This window comes from Metarhizium acridum, assembly GCF_019434415.1.
Source record: "Metarhizium acridum strain ARSEF 324 chromosome Unknown scaffold_587, whole genome shotgun sequence".
Classification (NCBI taxonomy): domain Eukaryota; kingdom Fungi; phylum Ascomycota; class Sordariomycetes; order Hypocreales; family Clavicipitaceae; genus Metarhizium; species Metarhizium acridum.
Genome location: NW_027094049.1, coordinates 43,214 through 62,700, shown reverse-complemented (window position 1 = coordinate 62,700; position 19,487 = coordinate 43,214). Strand labels below are relative to the sequence as shown.

Below are 19,487 nucleotides of genomic sequence, written 5' to 3'. Positions count from 1 at the left end.
TCTTTCTGGAATTGCGCTCTTAAAATCTCCAGCTTTGGGACCTAGACCACCATGTGAGGATGGGCCTCATAGACGAAGATGATGGATGGCTCCTTTCCGGACCCAGTGCGCACCAGGAAGTTGCACTTGGATATTCAAGGCAAGGAAATGCTCCGAGGGAAGAGTTGAAACTTGCTTGCTGGGCAATATAGTGGGCGAGAAATGAGAAGAAAAGGCCTAGACGCCATCTCTTATTGAAAACGAGGAGAATAAGATGGTGAGGTTTGATATTGAAGGGAACAACACCAGTCAGGACTCAGAAGGATGACTAACAGCGACTGGCGGGCACAGAACAGTCTGGTGGTCTGGAGGTACCACTACCAGACCTGGACAGTCAAGCGGCCAGACGGCCGACTGGATCTGAATGTTACAGGCATCCCTCGAATCAGTTGGCGCTTCTCTCTCTAGCTAATAGCTAGCGGTCTGAACTCTAGGATCTAATCTTGGCGGCCGTATCAACTCGAGTGGAATCCTCCTTTGGCATCCCCATCCCATCTTGTCCAGGAATAATTACTAGGTACCTACCTACCTAGGTAGGTGCCTGAGGTAGTGGTGATGCTCCCCCCAAATCAATCCCCTGCAAAGTTTACAGCGCTGCTTCCTTGTGTTTCTTGCCGACATTCCGTTCCCAGCTCACCATCAGGGCAACTTGTTGACTCAGCGCCACCAGTTCACCGTCAACATCCCTCATCACAACGTCCAGATCAAACCTGCTGTCCTTTATTTGCTTCGCCGTTACCCTTACCGCCAGCCACTCCACGCCCTCCTTCGGTAGCCTCGTTTTCGCCTCCAGGCTCAGCAGCACCGTCGGGAACCACATGCTTCCGCGTTGTTTGTTCTTCCGAGCCACTTCTTCTCGCGCCTCCCTTGTTGTCGCATCCTCCACTTTGTTCGGCGGCGGCGCTTCCAACAGCCCACGCATTTCCCGAGTGGTCAGGAATGTGTGAAGACTGTGTGGGAACGCGTCTGCTGCATATGGCAGAGTGCTCTGCGTGATGTTCTCCCCGTTCGCCAGGCACACCCACATGTCTAATACGCCGGGGCTCAAGGGCCCTTGGCGAGGCAAGTAAAACCTCCAGTTTCCGTTGGACGCTGACGTCTTCAACACCTCGGGCCATTTGCTCTGTTCCCATATATGGTCCGAGCCGGTTGCCTTGAGAGCTGCGAACTCGGGCACTGGAGGCAGTGAAGCGGCAGGAGTCCCTTCATATCCAGTGGGAATCGATATGCCTGCTAAGGTACTCAAGTTGGCATGGGTTGTGTAGCCGAGCACGGTGCGGCGAGAAGCCGACGTGTTGACCCAGGGTGCATTGGCGAGCAGGTCGCCTTGCCAGAGGGTAAGGTGCAAGGTTGAAAGGGTCCGGCCTAGCTTCACTTCATCGATAATGACAACAGCAGGCCCAGACGATGTTCGATTGGGATACTCAAAGTGGGCTGTGAAAGTGTCGGACTGTCCACGAGAGGCGAGGTGTCTGTTGGCCGCAACGAGCATGCATGATGCTGTGTAGCCTCCGTTGGGGACTGTGACCTTGTGGTTAGAACGAAGCTTTGTCTCACAGGACAGAAGCTGGGGGCTATTGCTTGCCTTTACCGACGCAATAGTCGCTGTGGAGGTTGATCTTGTAAGTGTGCGAACCTAGCTGTTCAACCTCGGTGGCTTCGGAAAATGTCGCACGTACTCCCTTCACTATATCTTGAGGCATATTGGGCAAATTGCTGTCTCGCATATAATCAATCGATCTGGCCAGGTAAGTTACCAGTAGCTAAGTCGAAGACGAGTCAATCTAGTTGTTCCAATGCCACAGGCGAAGCCGAGGCTGTATTGATTATTGGTTCAATGCAGATTCCCCGCCTCATGAAGTCTTTCAAGACAGCAACAGCCGCGGCTGTTGTAGCACATGAGGCTGAGGTTAGCGCAACACCAAACATGACCTGTCGGTGAGGGAAGCATACCAGTGGCTGGAAGGGAAAGGCGCCTTAGTCCCTCGCCCGATGCGCATCGTTGCAACGCTTGTATCTTGTAGCTACCCGGGATAGCGAAATAGGCAAATGCAGCCGCCGAGATTCGACGAGTGGTTGGCAGATACATGTCGTATACCTAACTGGCGGCGATGAGCACCCCGAGAGGTCTCTTGTCAACTGAGCACGCTACGGAATCTGGGCAAATTCGTCTTGGTGGGCAGCGGTTTCAAGACTAGCGCTTCTAGTATTTGAAGGGCGGTATTCGGGAACAATGTCCTCTGACTCAGCGACCCGGGCCTGCTAATTGTTCTCATCCTCATTGTCATGCTCGTATACCGAATCTCGAGAGCCGGCTGCCTCTCTTGTACGAACGGGCCATGCAATAGAGACACGGAGATTCTTTGCCTCCTTGGACACTCTTGTGCCCTTACTCCGTTTTGCGCTCCACCTTGGCCAGTCAAAGTGAAGTAACCCCAAGGGCTGGGACATGGATCGGCTACGGTGGCATATTAGCTAAGGTTCGCAGTTGCTGCCACAACCCCACATTTAGTATTTTAAGCGATTTTAGCGGTTTAAGCGGTTTAAGTAATTTAAGCTATATATATAAAGTTAATCTTTACTTTATTAATTCTTTTATATAAAGAAATTAATTATTAACTTAAAATATTATAAGAAGGTATTAATTATTATCTTAAATTAAATAAAATTATTATTTAATACCTTTATATTACGAACGTTACTATACGAGACGCGGGAAGCTAGGCCGCACTGGTAAGGGTAGGCATAGCCGCTAACTAATAAGAATATTAGGTTACGTAATAGCTTATTAGATTATATAGATAATTTAATAAGACGGGATTATTAGGATTATTAGGTGATTTAAATAATCTAGGATTATAATAAAGAGATAAATAAGTACTTAAGAAGGGGGTATTCCTATAATTAAGTAATTTAAATCTTTATTAATTAATTTGAGTAATAGTTTTACTATTAAGAGTTATACTTTTAATAGCTTTATTATAATATTACTTAAAAGCTACTTTATAGTATTTAACCTAACTTACTTTTTAAGAAATAAACCTATTATACCTTAAAATTTAAGCTACTATTATATTTTAATTAATTTTATTTAATAAGTTACCTTAAAACTTTAAGTAATAATAACTTTTAAGATATTTACTTTAAGTAAAAAGACTATTAACCTTAAGGAGATAATAAAGTACCTTTATAATAAGATTATTAAGCTTAAAAAGTAAAATTAATAGCTTTTTAACCGATAAAATAATCTCTACGAAAAACTTAAGATATAAGAAGAGAAACTTATAGTAATTTAAAATCTTACACTTATATTCTTTATTAATAATAATAATATATTAAAATTCCTTAAGCTTAAATTATATAATAGTTATAAGAGTAATATAAGAAACTTTCTTATATAAGCTTAAGCTTACCTATAAGTTAATAAAAAAATCTATATAATACTTAAGTTATAAATTCTTTATATTAATAATCTTTTAATTAAAAAAGTAATAAAATAATAAGAGCTAACTCTTCGCGTATATTTTAAATATAGCGTTAAAGTTAAAGTAAAAGTTATTTATATTTTCTTTAATTATAAAACCTTTAAAGAATAACTTCTTATTACATTTAAAAATTCTAATAAGTATAAGAAAGCTATATAATAACTTACTTAACTTAAGTAAACTAGATTTATAGCTTATTATATTAGGGAATTTAAACGTATTATAATAAAACTTAACTAAAATATTAAACCTAAAATAAAAGTCTTTTATTAAGGACTTAAAGAAGAAGTAAAGAATAATATTTATTAAGAAGATTATTTTAAGTTATTTAATAACTTTATTAAAATAATTATTAAGGTAAATAATTATTTATATAAGTAACGTTATAAAAAAAGTTATAGGAAATTTAAATTATATATTAGGTTTAATAAACCTAATAATAGTAAGTTACGTTAAATATTAATAGTATATAAGTACCACGTTAAACCTATAAAACTTAACGTTATAAATAAGAAAAAGGAAAAGACTTATTATAATTATAATAAGACTAGACACTTTATAAATAAATGTAAAGCCTTAAAGAAGCTATAAAAGCTAATTTCTAAAGGTAAAAAGCTTTATATTATAAACTAAAAAGACTTACTTACGTGAAATCTTAGTATAATAAGTAATAAAGAAAGCCTTATATTAATAAATAATATTAGTTTAAATAAAAATTAGAAATTTAAAACCTAATTAATACCTAATAACTTTTAGAAATATTAAATACCCTTATTAAAAAGTAAACCTTTACTAGAATAAATCTAAGAAGAAGAGAATTATTTAATTAAGAAAGATAAATTTAAAATTAAATATAAACTTCTTAATTAAACCTTTTATTATAATAATAATTACTACACGCACCTTAATAGTAAGTAAGGTAGCAGATAGTTTTTATAAGAATAAAAGGGAAGAAGAATAACCCTTATAATATAATTAAAATTATAATAAATTAATTTAAAGATATTAAACGAAAAATTATATTATACTAAGAATAACGTATATATTACCTAAGCTATAATCTTATAATATAAGGAGAAAGGGAACTATATAACTATTAGTAACTTACCTAGCTTAAGTTTAATTAATATAAATAGTAAATTAAGCGATTACTAAAAAAGCTTTAATAATATATTAGAAGATAACCACTAATAATAGCGCCTAAAATAACGTGCTAAAGAATAATATAAGAATAGGATTAATAAATTAAGAAATAATAGCTATTATTATAATTAAAATTAATTTCTTAACGGAGATTTAATAGGTCTTTATATACTATAAATATTAGTAGTATAGTATACCTTATAATTAATATAACTATAATAAAATAAAGAATTTAAGTAATAATTAATAGTAGAGTATAAGAAAATTTTATCTTACTAAATCTTATTAATAAATTATAATTATTTTAAACACTTAAAGATAAGCCCTATTAACTTATAATTATAAAAGAAACCACGGTAAAGTATAGCTAAAAAGTAATTAATATAAAAGTAACGTAGCTTCTTATTAATATATAAGGTATAATACATTAAGTTACATTAAATATTATAATAATCTTAAAATATAATATTATATTAAAAATACCCTAATTATAAGTAAGTAATTTACGAGTTAATTAAAGAACCAGTTAACTTAAATAGAATTTACTAGAATATAATTATAAAGCTAAGAGTAATCTATAAAAAGCACCTTATTTAAACTATAATAGGCCTCTAAAAATATATGTGATTATTAAAGAGTTAAAAGCTAAGATAATAGAGATTTTTAAGGAATATTTAAAGTATAATAAGCTATTTAATAAAGAGCTAAAAATAGAACTATTAGAGTATTTATACTAGAACTATAAGATTAAACTTTAGCTTAGTATTAAATTAACGTTTAATAAAATTTATTCTTAGAACTTTAAGTAAAATAAGGCGCTTAAAGAGTATTTAAAGAATATACTATAAAAGGGATATATATAATTATTAGAGTCTCTAGTAGAATATTTAATTCTATAGGTATTAAAGAAGAATAAAAAACTATAATTATATATTAATTACTAATACTTAAATAAGATTATAATTAAGAATTAATACCTATTACTGCTTATAATGGAAATTAAAGATAAAGTTAAAAAAGCTAAATATTTTATTATACTTAACTTAAAAGAAGCCTATAATCTTATACGAATAAAAGAAAGCTATAAGTAAATAATAGCATTTTAAACTAGTAAAGAATACTATAAATATTTAATAATACCTTTTAGGCTTATTAACGTATTAATAACCTTTTAAAGAATAATTAATATAATCTTATAAAAATAATTAAGAGTATTTATAGTTATATACCTTAATAATATTCTTATTTATTTAAATACCCTTAAGAAATATAAATAATATATATATAAGATACTATAAACTTTATAAGATAATAAACTCTTAGTTAAAGTCTTAAAATACTAGTTCTATTAGAATACTATACACTTTTTAGGGTATATACTTATATATAAAGAAATATAAATAAGCTTAAATAAGATTAAAACTATTAAGAAATAGCTTATATTAAAGAATTTAAAAGAAGTTAAAGGATTTATAGTATTTATAAACTTCTACTATAAGTTTTTAAGTAAATATAAAGATATTTTATAATCTCTTATAAACTTAATAAAGAAAGAAGTTAGCTTTTAATAGAATAAATTAAAAGTTATAGTATTTTAAAAGATAAAAGATTTAATTATATTAGAACCTATATTAAAAGCACTTAATTAAAATAAATCTTATAAGCTTAAAATAAACGCCTTAAACTTTATATTAAGTAAATAGCTTAAATAATAAGATAATTAAGAAAGATTACACTTAATTATATTCTTCTTAAAGAAACTTTATAAATTTAAACTTAATTATAGAATTTATAATAAAGAACTTATAGCTATTATTAAGTGCTTTAAAGAATAAAGATACTATCTTATAGGAGTAAAGTATTAAATTAAGGTTTATATTAACTATAAGAATCTTATATTATTTTTAACTATAAAGAATTTAAATAAATAATAGATTAAATAGTATAAAACTCTTATAAATTATAACTTTAAAATTATATACTATAAAGAATTTAAAAATAAAAGAGTAAACGCGCTTAATTAAAGAGAGAACTTAAAATTAAATAAGTAAGTAAGTAATATACCCTTATTACACGCTATTAAGGATAAGAACCTTATATTAGGCACCTAAGAAATTAATATAACCTAGTAAGTTAAGCTAAATAAAATATAAATATATTAGATTATATTATATATTAATAATAATAGTTATTTAAATAATTAAAAAACGAAAACGCATTTATTTAAGAAAGGTAAAACTTTCTTATATAATAAATAATAGTATATTCTTAGTATACTTTAAGAATAGCTTATTAAGAAAATATACGAGCACTTATTATACGAATATTAGGGTATAAGGAAAATAATTAATAGGCTAAGAAGATTATATAACTTTTTAGAAAGTAAAAAAATAGTATAAGAAGTTATTAAGAAATATAATACGTGTAATAAAGTAAAATTAACGTAATACGTATTATATAAAGAATTATAACTAATATTACTACTTAAAAGAGTATAATAAACTATTATAATAGACTTTATTATTAAACTATTAAAGTTAAAAGAATCTATAATAAAAGTAGCTTATAATAGTATTTTAATTATTATAAATAAACTTATAAAATACGCCTATTATATTCTATATAAGGAATTAAGTAATACTAAGAACTTAACGTATATATTCTTTAAAATAGTTATTATATAATATAAATTACTAATAAAACTTATATTAAATTATAATAAATTATTTACCTTAAACTTTTAGAAATATCTTATAGAAACTATAAAGATTAAATAAAGCTTATTAATAGTATTTCACTTATAATTAAATAAATAAATAAAAATCTTAAATTAAATACTTAAATAATATCTACGAAGCTATATTAACTACTAATAGAATAATTAAGTAAAATAGTTATTACTAGTATAATAGGCTTATAATAGCTTTAAAATTAATAATATAAAGATATTATTATTTAAAGTAAATTACGAATTTAACCCTATTATTAAAATATATATAATATAAAATATAAACGCGCTAATAGCTATAATATATATAATAACTATAATAGAAATATAAAAATACTTATAATAGGAATAAATATTTTTATAGAATTAAATGAAATATTACGCGAATAAAAAGAGATTATTAGCGTTAATTTTAAAGAAGGGATATAAAGTATACCTTATTTATAAAAACATTAAAACTAAGCAACTTAATAATAAACTTAATTAAAAGAAAATTAAACTATTTCTTATTAAATAAAAAATCTTAAATATTAATTATAAACTATTATTATTAAATAAAATAAGAATTTATTTTATATTTTATATATTACTACTAGAGAAAGCATTAAATAAATCTATAATTATTATAAATATTATAATAGAAAATACTAATAAATATAAAGTTAAATAAATACTTAAAGTATAAGAAGATATAAAGAATTATTATTATCTCGTTAAATAAAAGGGATATTTAAACTTTAAAAACACTTAGAAATTAGCTAAAAATCTTATAAATTACTTAACGTTACTTAAATAGTTTTATTTCTAAGAAACGTATCTTAATTAATCTTTTAAGTATTACCTAATAACTTAATATTAAACTTAGTATTTAAGAAATAAATTAAAGTAGAATCTAGATTCTTAAAAGGAGTAGAAAGAACCCTTATAATCTTTTAAAGTTATTTTACTTTCTTACGTTTTACACGCTTTAACTCTTTAACGTTATTAATACTACGTGTAATCGTATATATTATTTTCTTAAATTATAATTTCTTTTATTTTCGTAAGTAATATACCTTAACGCTCGCCTTTTAAAGTTCTTTCTTAATAGCTTTTAGTTTAAACTTAGCTTTCTAGTATTAGGTATTAATATAACGTAATTACTATAGGGTAAAGGAATTTATATTATAATAAGACCTATTTAAACGAATACACTTATAATAATAGAATAAGTTTACGTTAAACGCCTTATAATTTTAAAGGCCTTAATCTTAGTAAAAGAAATAAGCGAGTATATTAACTAGGTTTTTAATTATTAACTTAAGAAAAGCGTTTTACTCGTTTATTTTACGAGAAAGTTTACGGGATTAAATAAAAGGTCTTAAGATATAATTAATTAATATAATAATATATAAGGAGAATAAAGAAGGGAAAATTACCTAAAAACCCTTAGCTAGCTTACTTTAATAGCCTTAAGAATAAGACTAATAAAGGAGGGGTATTATATTATAAATATTATTATACGAGACGCGGGAAGCTAGGCCGTATTAATAAGGGTAAGTATAGCTATTAACTAATAAGAATATTAAGTTACGTAATAGCTTATTAGATTATATAAATGATTTAACGAGATGGGATTATTAGAATTATTAGGCGATTTAAATTATTTAGAACTATAATAGAGAGATAAACAAGTACTTAAGAAGGGGGTATTCCTATAATTAAGTAGTTTAAATCTCTATTAATTAATTTAAGTAATAGTTTTATTATTAAGAGTTATACTCTTAATAGCCTTATTATAATACTGCTTAAAAGCTACTTTATAGCATTTAACCTAACTTACTTTCTAAGAAACAAACCTACTATGCCCAGAGCTCTTACAAATATAGTAAATACAAGTGTATTGTGTATTGTATTTTGTATTGTATTGTATTTTCGTGTATTGTATTTAAATACATTACATTACATAACTAAAATACCTATAAATGTATTATAAGTAAAAAAAACCCCTATTTTCTTAAACTAAAGATTATAAGGCTAATTATAAGGGTTATAAGGGAAAATTTTATATCATTAAAAAGAGCTAAATTAGCTCTTTAAAATGCTCCACTTTTTATTACTATAAGTTATTATCTTAAAAAGTTATAAACAATTGAAAATTCGCCCCGCTTTACTTACTTTTTATTTTAAGACATAACTTTAAAGCTTAATATCTCGCTTAATATCCACATTTTAAGGTTAATTTTTAAAGATCTAAAATCACGTGATTTTTAGCTTTATTTTAATATATAATATGCTTATATAAGCATTTATTGATAATATTAGATATTTTATAGCCTTATAATACATTTATAGGTATTTGTATCCTGTAATGTATTGTAATATATTACAATACAATACAATACAATACAGTATAGTAAAAACTACAAAAAATACAATACATTTAGAGGTCTGACTATGCCTTAGAACCTAAGCTACCGTTACACTTTACTTAAAGTTACTTAACTTAAAGCCTCTTTAATTATATAATAAAATAATAAGAGATATAATATAATAAGTAATATATATATAATTAAGTAAATAATAAATATAATATATACGTATAAGCTTATAATATTATAGGATTTTACTTAATTTTATTTTCGTTTAACTTAATTAACTTATTTTAAGTTTTTAATCTTTTAATTAAATTAATTAGCTATTCTTAAAAGCTAATACTTAATTTTATACGTATATTTATTATAAGTAATTAAAGTATTAAAAGTAGTGTAGTTTTATAGTTTTTAGTAAATTTTAGTGTAGTGTAATGTAGTGTAGTTTTACTACATTATATTACATTTTAAAAATTAGTGTAATATATAGTGTTAATTAATTTATAAGCTATTATTAGCTAATATAATTAGTAAGCTAAAATAGAGCTAAATTTGCTTACTAATATTAGTATTAGTAAGCAGGGATTAGCTAGCTTAAATAAGCTAGAAATAGGGATTAAAAAACTAATAAAAATAAAATAAAAATAAAATAAAAGGGAATTATAAGAGAATTATATTAAGTAAGTAAGTATTATTTTATATTATTATTATAAGTAAAATATTTTAAATATAATAAATTTAAAAAGTTCTATTATTTGCATATAAATATCTTATAAAATAATAATATTTATAGTATTACCCTATAACTTAAATATAAAATATTGAATATTAAAGTTATAAGAAATATATTAAAGTTATAAATAATATATTTAAACACCTTAAAATTTTTCATATAAAATAATATTTTATACTTTCTTTTTATATATATTATTTCCTATATTATAATAGATTTTATATTTCTTACTTAACTTTTTTATTTTTAAATTTTATTATAAAAAAAGTTTTACTAAAAAAAAGCTTATATAAGCATATTATATATTAAAATAAAGCTAAAAATTACGTGATTTTAAATCTTTAAAAATTAACCTTAAAATATAAATACTAAGCGAGATATTAAGCTTTTAATCTCTTATTTTAAAAAAGTAAATCTTAATTTTTAGCTAAGATTTCACCTATTATAACTCGCTTAATTTATAAGCTATACGTATAAAAACTAGTGTATTATAAAGAGCTAAATTAGCTCTATTTAAGTATAATAATTATAACCTTATAAGTCTTATAATTAACGTTATATTTATAATTAAAATTTCCCTCTATAATTACACATTACACTATAAATGTAGTTATAGTGTAGTTAAACTATACTAAAACTACAAAAACTACACTATATTAAAAACTACACTAAAAAACTACATGTAGTGTAGTTTTTTTGTTAATGCTTTATAAGTAATTTACCTTAATCTTTATTAGAGTAAGAAGACGCGTAATTAAGTTATTTATAATTATTATACGTATTATTAAAATAACCTAATAATTATACGTAAATAGAAAATAAAGAGGCAAATTTATTTATATTTTAGGCTATTTACTTATAATAATAATTATAAGAATTCTTATATATAATACCTTTTAAGTAAATTAAAAAGGTATTAATATATAAGAGCTTTTTACTTTTAATTTACTTAAGTTTAATATAATTTTTAAGAAATTATACGTCTCGCTTAAAAAGCTTAAGAATAACGTATTACTCTTATAAAAAAGCGTATAATTTAAGATTATTTTTACTTATATAAGCTAAAAGTAATTAAGGTATATTAAAAATAATATATATAAGACTTTAATAAACTTATTAATTATTATAATAATAATCTTATTAAGTTATTTATACGTATAAGGTTTCTTATTATATTAAAGCTATAATAATAATAGCCTTATTATTATTAATTATATTACTTATTCTTAGCTTTATAAATATAATAAATATTAATAAATACGTATAAAAAAATATTTTTTTATTTTATAAATATTAATTATATAATAATAAAAAAAAGAGGGTATTATACGTATAATACTATTATTATTATTACTATTATTTTAAAGGAAAAAAAAGAGGAAAAAATCATATAATTTAATAATAATTAATAGAGCCTTTTAAGGCCTTAAGTATATAACCTTTTTCCTTTTTTTCTTATACTAGCTAATATTTAATTATTTATAGCTAATAAGAGATATTTATAGTTATTAATAAAAGAAAGGTACGTATATATTATACCTTATATAATTAATATAGGCCCTATTATATCGTATAATATTAAAGCTATAATATATTAAGGTATAATAATACCTTTTTTTATACTCTCTCTTTATTAAATTTTTCTTCTCTTTTTATCTCTTTTTTTTACGTACGTATAATAGGTTTAAATAATTAAAAAAAATAGTACTTAAAAGCGCTATTACGTATATATAAAGGGATTTAAAATATATACCTTAACTTACTCTATTACTATTATTATAATAAATTTTAGCTTATATTAATTTTAATTAATTTTAATAATAAAAGCTTTTTATTACATATAAAATCTTAGATATTAACGTAGGTTTTTTAATTAATAGCTTTATAAATTATATTACTATTAAATTTAAAGCGTAATTATATAATAAACTTCTTAAAATTCTTTTAAGCTTAAATCTAAGAAGCTATATAAGTAACTCGTTAATTCTCGTATAAGAACAGAGCATTGGAAGTAGTGTAGTTTTGTAGTTTTTGTAGTTTCGAATATAAAAAATTATATTAAATCTAATAAAATACTTATAGAATTATAAGTTTTACAAATAACTAGCATAAATCTAAAATTATAAGCTTATAATAAAAAAAGTGGGTCCTTATATACTATTATAAGCCTAAAACTTTAAAAACTACATTTTGTAGTTTTTGTAGTGTAGTGTAGTGTAGTAAGTTTTTAGAAAACTATATAATCTAGTTTTTAAGCTTACAAAAAGCTAAAGGGACCCACTTTTTTAAATAAGCTGATTGGCTATAATATTAGCTATTTTATGTATTTATTATTATAATTCAAGTATTTTATTAGATTTATTATTAATTATTTAAGCTTTTTTAAAAAATGAAAATGTAGTTTTCTTGTCAATGCTCTGTATAAGAACCTATAAAAAATCTAATTAAACTACTTATTTAAGTAATCCCTTTACTATTATTTAAGATTATAATAAGTAGCTTCTTTATTTTAAAGACGTATATAAAGCTTAGTTTATATAAGAAGCTAGAATTTTAAGTATATACTATATAGCGGTATTTATACTTATAAGTTAAAGGAAGTTAAATAGTGCATTTAATTATAACTACGTTATTAGTATAAGAGAATAAATACACGTATAAGTCTTTAATTTAATAAGTTTTACCTTTATAATTAGTTTTATAAGGTCTTTTATTAATGTTTTATTAAGTCTTTTAATTAGCCTTATATAAGCTTATATTACGTAGCTAAATCGTTTAAGTTATTTAATTACTTGTTTACACTTATAATAGGTTATAACCTATAATTTATATAATTAAAATTACTAGTATTTTTAAAGCATTTAATTACTTTATTTAAATTAATTTATTACTTATTTAAGAACCTTACTATTCTTAAGAAGTGAGTTACAGGAATTAGAAAGTAACTAGATCGCGATACCGCGTATAAAGTTACAGGTGTGTGTAGGTGTATTGCGTTTAGGCTAATAAAATACTAATATAAAATAAGTTTTATTAAGCTTTTACTTCTTAAATAATCAGAGCTCTTACGGATATAGTAAATACAAGTGTATTGTGTATTGTATTTTGTATTGTATTATATTTTCGTGTATTGTATTTAAATACAATACATTACATTCTTAAAATACCTATAAATGTATTATTAAGGAAAAACGCTAGTAAATTTTTTACTTGTATATATAAGGCTAATTATAAGGCTTATAAGAAATATTTTTATATAGTTAAATAGAGCTATTTTAGTCCTTTAAAATGCATTAATTTATATTATTATAAGTTATATAATAAGAGAGTTATTTATATTTTTATTATTTAAAATATATTATTAAAAATTTAAAATATAAAGTTTAAACTTTAAATATATAAATTTTATAAAATTAAATACTTTAAAGCTATTAACGCGTTAATTAATTATATTACTTAATTATTATTATTTTTAAGTCCTTTTTTCTTAATTTATATAGTATTAAACTTAAATTTTTAAGCTTTATTATTTAATATCTTAATAATTATTAAAAATATAATAGTAAATAATATATTATTATAAACCTTAAAATTATATTAATATAATACTATTTTTTATATAATTAATTCTTATTAATATATCTAAAAATATACTATAAAAAGACTTAAGAGTAAATGTTAAATTTAAAAAAATATAAATGCAAGTAACTTTTTAAATATATAACTTATAATATTAATATAAATATCTTTATAAAGCTAAAGTTCTTCTTATTATTATAAAATTCAAAAAAAATATTAAAAGCTTTATTTTATACTAATATAAAGCTATTATACATCATAAATATCATTATCTTTCTCTTCTTCCCTATTTTTAATATTATTTACAAATTTAACTTTAAAAATAGCTTTATTACTACCAAAAAAAGCTGAATTTTCATTTAATTTAGATCTTTCTGAATCTAAGCTAAAATAAGAGAATAAATTATAATATTTCTTTATTTTAACTCGTTTTTCCTTATTTTTAGCCTAGTTTTTTAATAATAAAGTTTTTCAAATATTAGAATGCATTAAAGAGGTTCTTCGCTTACTAATCACGTTACCTTCTTAGTTAAAATTCCCTTCTATAGCTTCTAAAGTAGCTGGAATAGCTAAATATTTTCGTGCTATTATTAAAAGAATCGGAAAAGCTTTAATAGAATTAACCTACTAAATAAATATATCTTCCTATTAAAAGTTAGTGTTTATTTTTATATAATTAAGCTTATAAGTGTTAAAAATACCTTATTATCTTCTAAATTAAGCTTATAATAACTAGAAATCTCGTTTTTTCTAGTTTCTTTAATAGCTTTATTTTTTTGCTTAGAAAATAAGTTATTAAATAAACTAGGTGTAACGGTGGCTTAGGTTCTAAGGCATAGTAGGTTTGTTTCTTAGGAAGTAAGTTAGGTTAAATGTTATAGAGTAGCTTTTAAGTAGTATTATAATAAGGCCGTTAAGAGTATAACTCTTAATAGTAAAACTATTGCTTAGATTAATTAATAGAGAACTAAACTATCTGATTATAGGAATACTTTCTCCTTAAGTATTCGTTTATCTCTTTATTATAATTTTAGATTAATTGGCTTAACTATTAATCCCTTTAAACCTTAATCGATTAGCTTAAAGTTTGGTTGGTTTAATTCTCCCTAGTTAATGTGTTTAAATATTAACCTCTTTAATCGCCTCTTAGGTCACGTGGCTGGTTACGTGCCTTTGCCTTCTTCTTATACCTACGGGTCGTGCCTGTCCTAGCTGGTACGGTCCTGTCCCGTATCTTGTATAGCGTTGTTTGTAATATTATGCCTCTTCTTTATTAGTCTTATTCTTAAGGCTATTAAAATAGGCCGGCTTAAGTGTCATGCGTTTTCTTCCTCTTATTATTATATGCTATTATATTAATTAACCGTGTCTTAAAATAGTGGTTTAAAGCTTCGTTTACTTCTTCTCTTTGCTAGGATAACCTTCTTTTTACGATAATTAATAATTTGTCTTTATCCTTTATAAAGGCTTGCGCTTACTACGCTTATCTAGGACTTCCCTAATATAAAGCCTTTATTTTTAATTTAAGTTGTTATGTAAAGTGTGTGGTAGATAAGCAAGGGAATTATAATATTATGGGGGTGACCCCTTAATAGCTTTATAGTATTGCGAATTAATATTATAAGCTTAAAAGGGAGCTTAAAGAAGCTAAGGAGCGTGCCTTAGCTAAGAATTAAAAGGTCTTACGTTTATGAAAATAAAAGAAATTATAGTTTAAGAAAATAATGCGTGTGGTTACGCGTGGTATTAATAATATTAAAGAGTTAGAACGTGTAGAACGTAAGGAAGCGGAATAGCTTTAAAAGACTATAGGGGTTCTTTTTACTTCTTTTAAGGATTTGAATCTTATTTTAGTTTATTTCTTAGATGCTAAATTTAGTATTAAGTTATTAGACGGTGCTTAGGAGATTAATTAGGATGCGTTTCTTAGGAATGAAACTGTTTAAGTAACGTCAAGTAGTTCGTGAGATTTTTAGCTGGTTTTTAGGTGTTTTTAAAGTTTAGATATCCCTTTTATTTAATAAGATAATAACGATTCTTTATATCTTCTCGTGCTTTAAGTATTCGTTTAACTTTATATTCGTTAGTATCTTTTATTATAATATTAGTAGCGATTATAGATTTATTTAGTGCTTTCTCTAGTAGTAATATATGAAATATAGGATGGATTTTCATTTCATTTAGTAATAATAGTTCGTAGTTAATATTTAAGATTTTCCGTTTAATAAGGAATAGTTTGATCTTCTTCTAGTTGAGTTTATTATTAGGTCGCTTAGTTTTAATGTTTTTATGAATAAGGTATACTTTATATCCCTTCTCTAGGATTAGCGCTAGTAATCTCTTTTTATTCGTGTAGTATTTTATTTGGTTCTGCAAAAATATCCATTTTTATTGTAAGTGTTTCTGTATTTCTATTATAGTTGCTACATACGTTATAGCTGCTAGCGCGTTTACATTCTGTGTTACATGTGTCTTAATAATAGGGTTAAATTCGTAATTTGCCTTAAATAGTAACATCTTTATGTTATTAATCTTAGAGCTATTATAAGCCTATTATGCTAGTAGTAGCTATTCTACCTAATTATTCTATTAGTAATTAATATAGCTTCGTAGATATTATTCGAGTATTTAGTTTAAGATTTCTGTTTATTTATTTAATTATAGGTGGAATACCGTTAATAAGCTTTATTTAATCTTTATAGTTTCTATAAGGCATTTCTAAAAGTTTAAGGTAAATAATTTATCGCGATTTAATATAAGCTTTATTAGTAATCTATATTATGTAATAACTATTTTAAAGAGTATATACGCTAAGTTCTTGGTATTACTTAATTCCTTATATGGAATGTAGTAGGCGTATTTTATAAGTTTATCTATAATAACTAGGATACTATTATAAGCTACTTCTATTATAGGTTCTTTTAACTTTAGTAGTTTAACGATAAAGTCTATTATAATAGTTTACTATACTCTTTTAGGTGGTAATATTAGTTATAATTCTTCGTATAGTGCGTGTTACGCTGATTTTGCTTTATTATACGTGTTGCATTTCTTAATAACTTCTTATATTATTTTTTTACTTTTTAGGAAGTCGTATAATCTTCTTAACCTACTAATTGTTTTCCCTACACCCTAATATTCGTGTAATAGGTGTTTATATATTTCTTTAATAAGCTATTCTTAAAGTGTACTAGGAATATACTGCCGTTTATTATATAAGAAGGTCTTGCCTTTCTTAAATAAATGCGTTTTCGTTTTTTAATTGTTTAGGTAATTATTATTCTTAATGTATAATACGATCTATTACATTTATGTTTTATTTAGCTTAACTTACTAGGTTATATTAATTTCTTAGGTGCCTAGTATAAGGTTCCTATTCTTAATAGCGTGTAATAAGGGTGTATTACTTACTTACTTATTTGATTTTAAGTCCTCTCTTTAGCTAAGCGCGTTTACTCTTCCGTTTTTAGATTCTTTACGGTATATAATTTTAAAGTTATAATTCGTGAGGGTTTTATACTATTTAATCTGTCGTTTATTTAGATTCTTTATAGTTAAGAATAATGTGAGATTCTTGTAGTTAGTATAGACCTTAATTTAATGCTTTGCTCTTATAAGATAGTGTCTTTATTCTTTAAAGCACTTAATAATAGCTATAAGTTCTTTATTGTAGATCCTATAATTAAGTTTAGGTTTATAGAGTTTCTTTAAGAAGAATATAATTAGGTGTAATTTTCCTTAATTATCTTATTGTTTAAGCTATCCGCCTAGTGTAAAGTTTAAGGCGTTTGTTTTAAGCTTATAAGGTTTATTTTAATTAAGTGCTTTTAATATAGGTTCTAACGTAATTAAATCTTTTATTTTCTGGAATGCTGTGGCTTTTAGTTTATTTTATTAAAAGCTAACTTCTTTCTTTATTAGGTTTATAAGAGGTTATAAAATGTCTTTATATTTGCTTAAGAACTTATAGTAGAAGTTTACGAATACTATAAATCCTTTAACTTCTTTTAGATTCTTTAGTGTAGGTTATTCCTTAATAGTTTTAATCTTATTTAGGCTTATTTGTATTTCTTCGTGTGTAAGTATATACCCTAGAAAGTGTATAGTGTTCTAGTGGAACTAGCATTTTAAGGCTTTAACTAAGAGTTTATTATCTTATAGAGTTTATAGTACCTTATATATATGTTACTTGTATTTCTTAAGGGTATTTAAATAGATGAGGATATCGTTAAGGTATATAACTATAAACACTTTTAATTGTTTCCGTAAGATTATATTAATTATTCTTTAAAAGATTGCTAGTGCGTTAGTAAGCCTAAAAGGCATTATTAAATATTTATAATATCCTCTATTAGTTTGGAATGCTATTATTTACTCGTAGCCTTCTTTTATTCGTATAAGGTTATAGGCTTCTTTTAAGTTAAGTATAGTAAACTATTTGGCTTTTTTAACTTTATCTCTAATTTCCGTTATAAGCGGTAACGGGTATTAATTCTTAATTGTAATCTTATTTAAGTGTTAGTAATTAATATATAGTTATAGTTTCCTGTTCTTCTTTAATACCTATAGGATTAGGTATCCTATTAGAGACTTTAATAGTCGTATATATCCCTTTTATAATATGTTCTCCAGATACTTTTTAAGCGCCTTATCTTGCTTAGGGTTCTAAGAATAAATCTTATTAAACGTTAATTTAATACTAGGCTAGAGTTTAATCTTGTGGTTCTAGTGTAAATGCTCTGGTAGTCTTATTTCTAGCTCTCCGTTAAATAGCTTATTATACTTTAAGTATTCCTTAGGAATCTCTGTTATCTTAGCTTTAGGCTCTCTAGCAATCACGTATATTCCTAGAGGCCTATTATAGTTTAAATAAGGTGCTTTTTATAGGCTACTCTTTGCTTTATAACCGTATTTTAGTAAATCCTATTAAAGTTAGCCGGTTCTTTAATTAACTTGTAGATTACTTGCTTGTAATTAGGGTATCCTTAATATAATATTATATTTTAAGATTACTATAATATTTAATGTAACTTAGTGTTTCGTGCCTTATATATTAACTAAAAGTTACGTAACTTTTATGTTAATTACTTCTTAGCTATACTTTACTATAATTTCTTTTATAATTGTAAGTTAATAGGGCTTGTTTTTAGGTGTTTAAGGTAATTGTAATCTGTTAACGAGATTTAGCGAGATAAAATTTTCTTATGCTTCGCTATTAATTATTGCCTAAATCTTTTGTTCTATTATAGTTATGTTAATTATAAGGTGTATTATACTGCTAATGTTTATAGTATATAGAGACCTGTTAGATCTCTGTTAAGGAATCGGTCTTAATTGCGATAATAGCTGTTATTTCCCGATTTATTAATCCTATTCTTATATTATTCTTTAGCGCGTTATTTTAGGCGCTATTATTAGCGGTTGTTTTC

At 25.0% G+C, this 19,487-nt stretch overlaps 1 protein-coding gene across 2 annotated transcripts; it reads right to left on the bottom strand.

Annotated features, from left to right (window-relative positions):
• Nucleotides 1-255: 255 nt before the first annotated feature.
• Nucleotides 256-2,499, bottom strand: J3458_021794 (uncharacterized protein). 2 transcript variants are annotated; one of them, XM_066122755.1, is made up of 2 exons: nt 1,625-2,499; nt 256-1,560 (listed from the first exon to the last, which is right to left on the bottom strand). In XM_066122755.1, exons 1-2 carry the CDS (start codon nt 1,764-1,766, stop codon nt 626-628), a joined length of 1,077 nt encoding a protein of 358 aa, XP_065971975.1. In that variant the 5' UTR covers nt 1,767-2,499; the 3' UTR covers nt 256-625. The 2 variants fall into 2 exon arrangements, with proteins under 2 accessions (XP_065971975.1, XP_065971976.1); XM_066122756.1 differs by having other exon boundaries at nt 262-1,982.
• Nucleotides 2,500-19,487: the final 16,988 nt, after the last annotated feature.

Bases quoted from the DNA above. Each gene is read 5' to 3' on its own strand.
- J3458_021794 (XM_066122755.1), bottom strand. From the start codon at position 1,766: ATGCGAGACAGCAATTTGCCCAATATGCCTCAAGATATAGTGAAGGGA. The intron at 1,561-1,624 runs GCAAGCAATAGC...ACAAGGTCACAG, and splicing joins CGACTATTGCGTCGGTAAAG to TCCCCAACGGAGGCTACACA.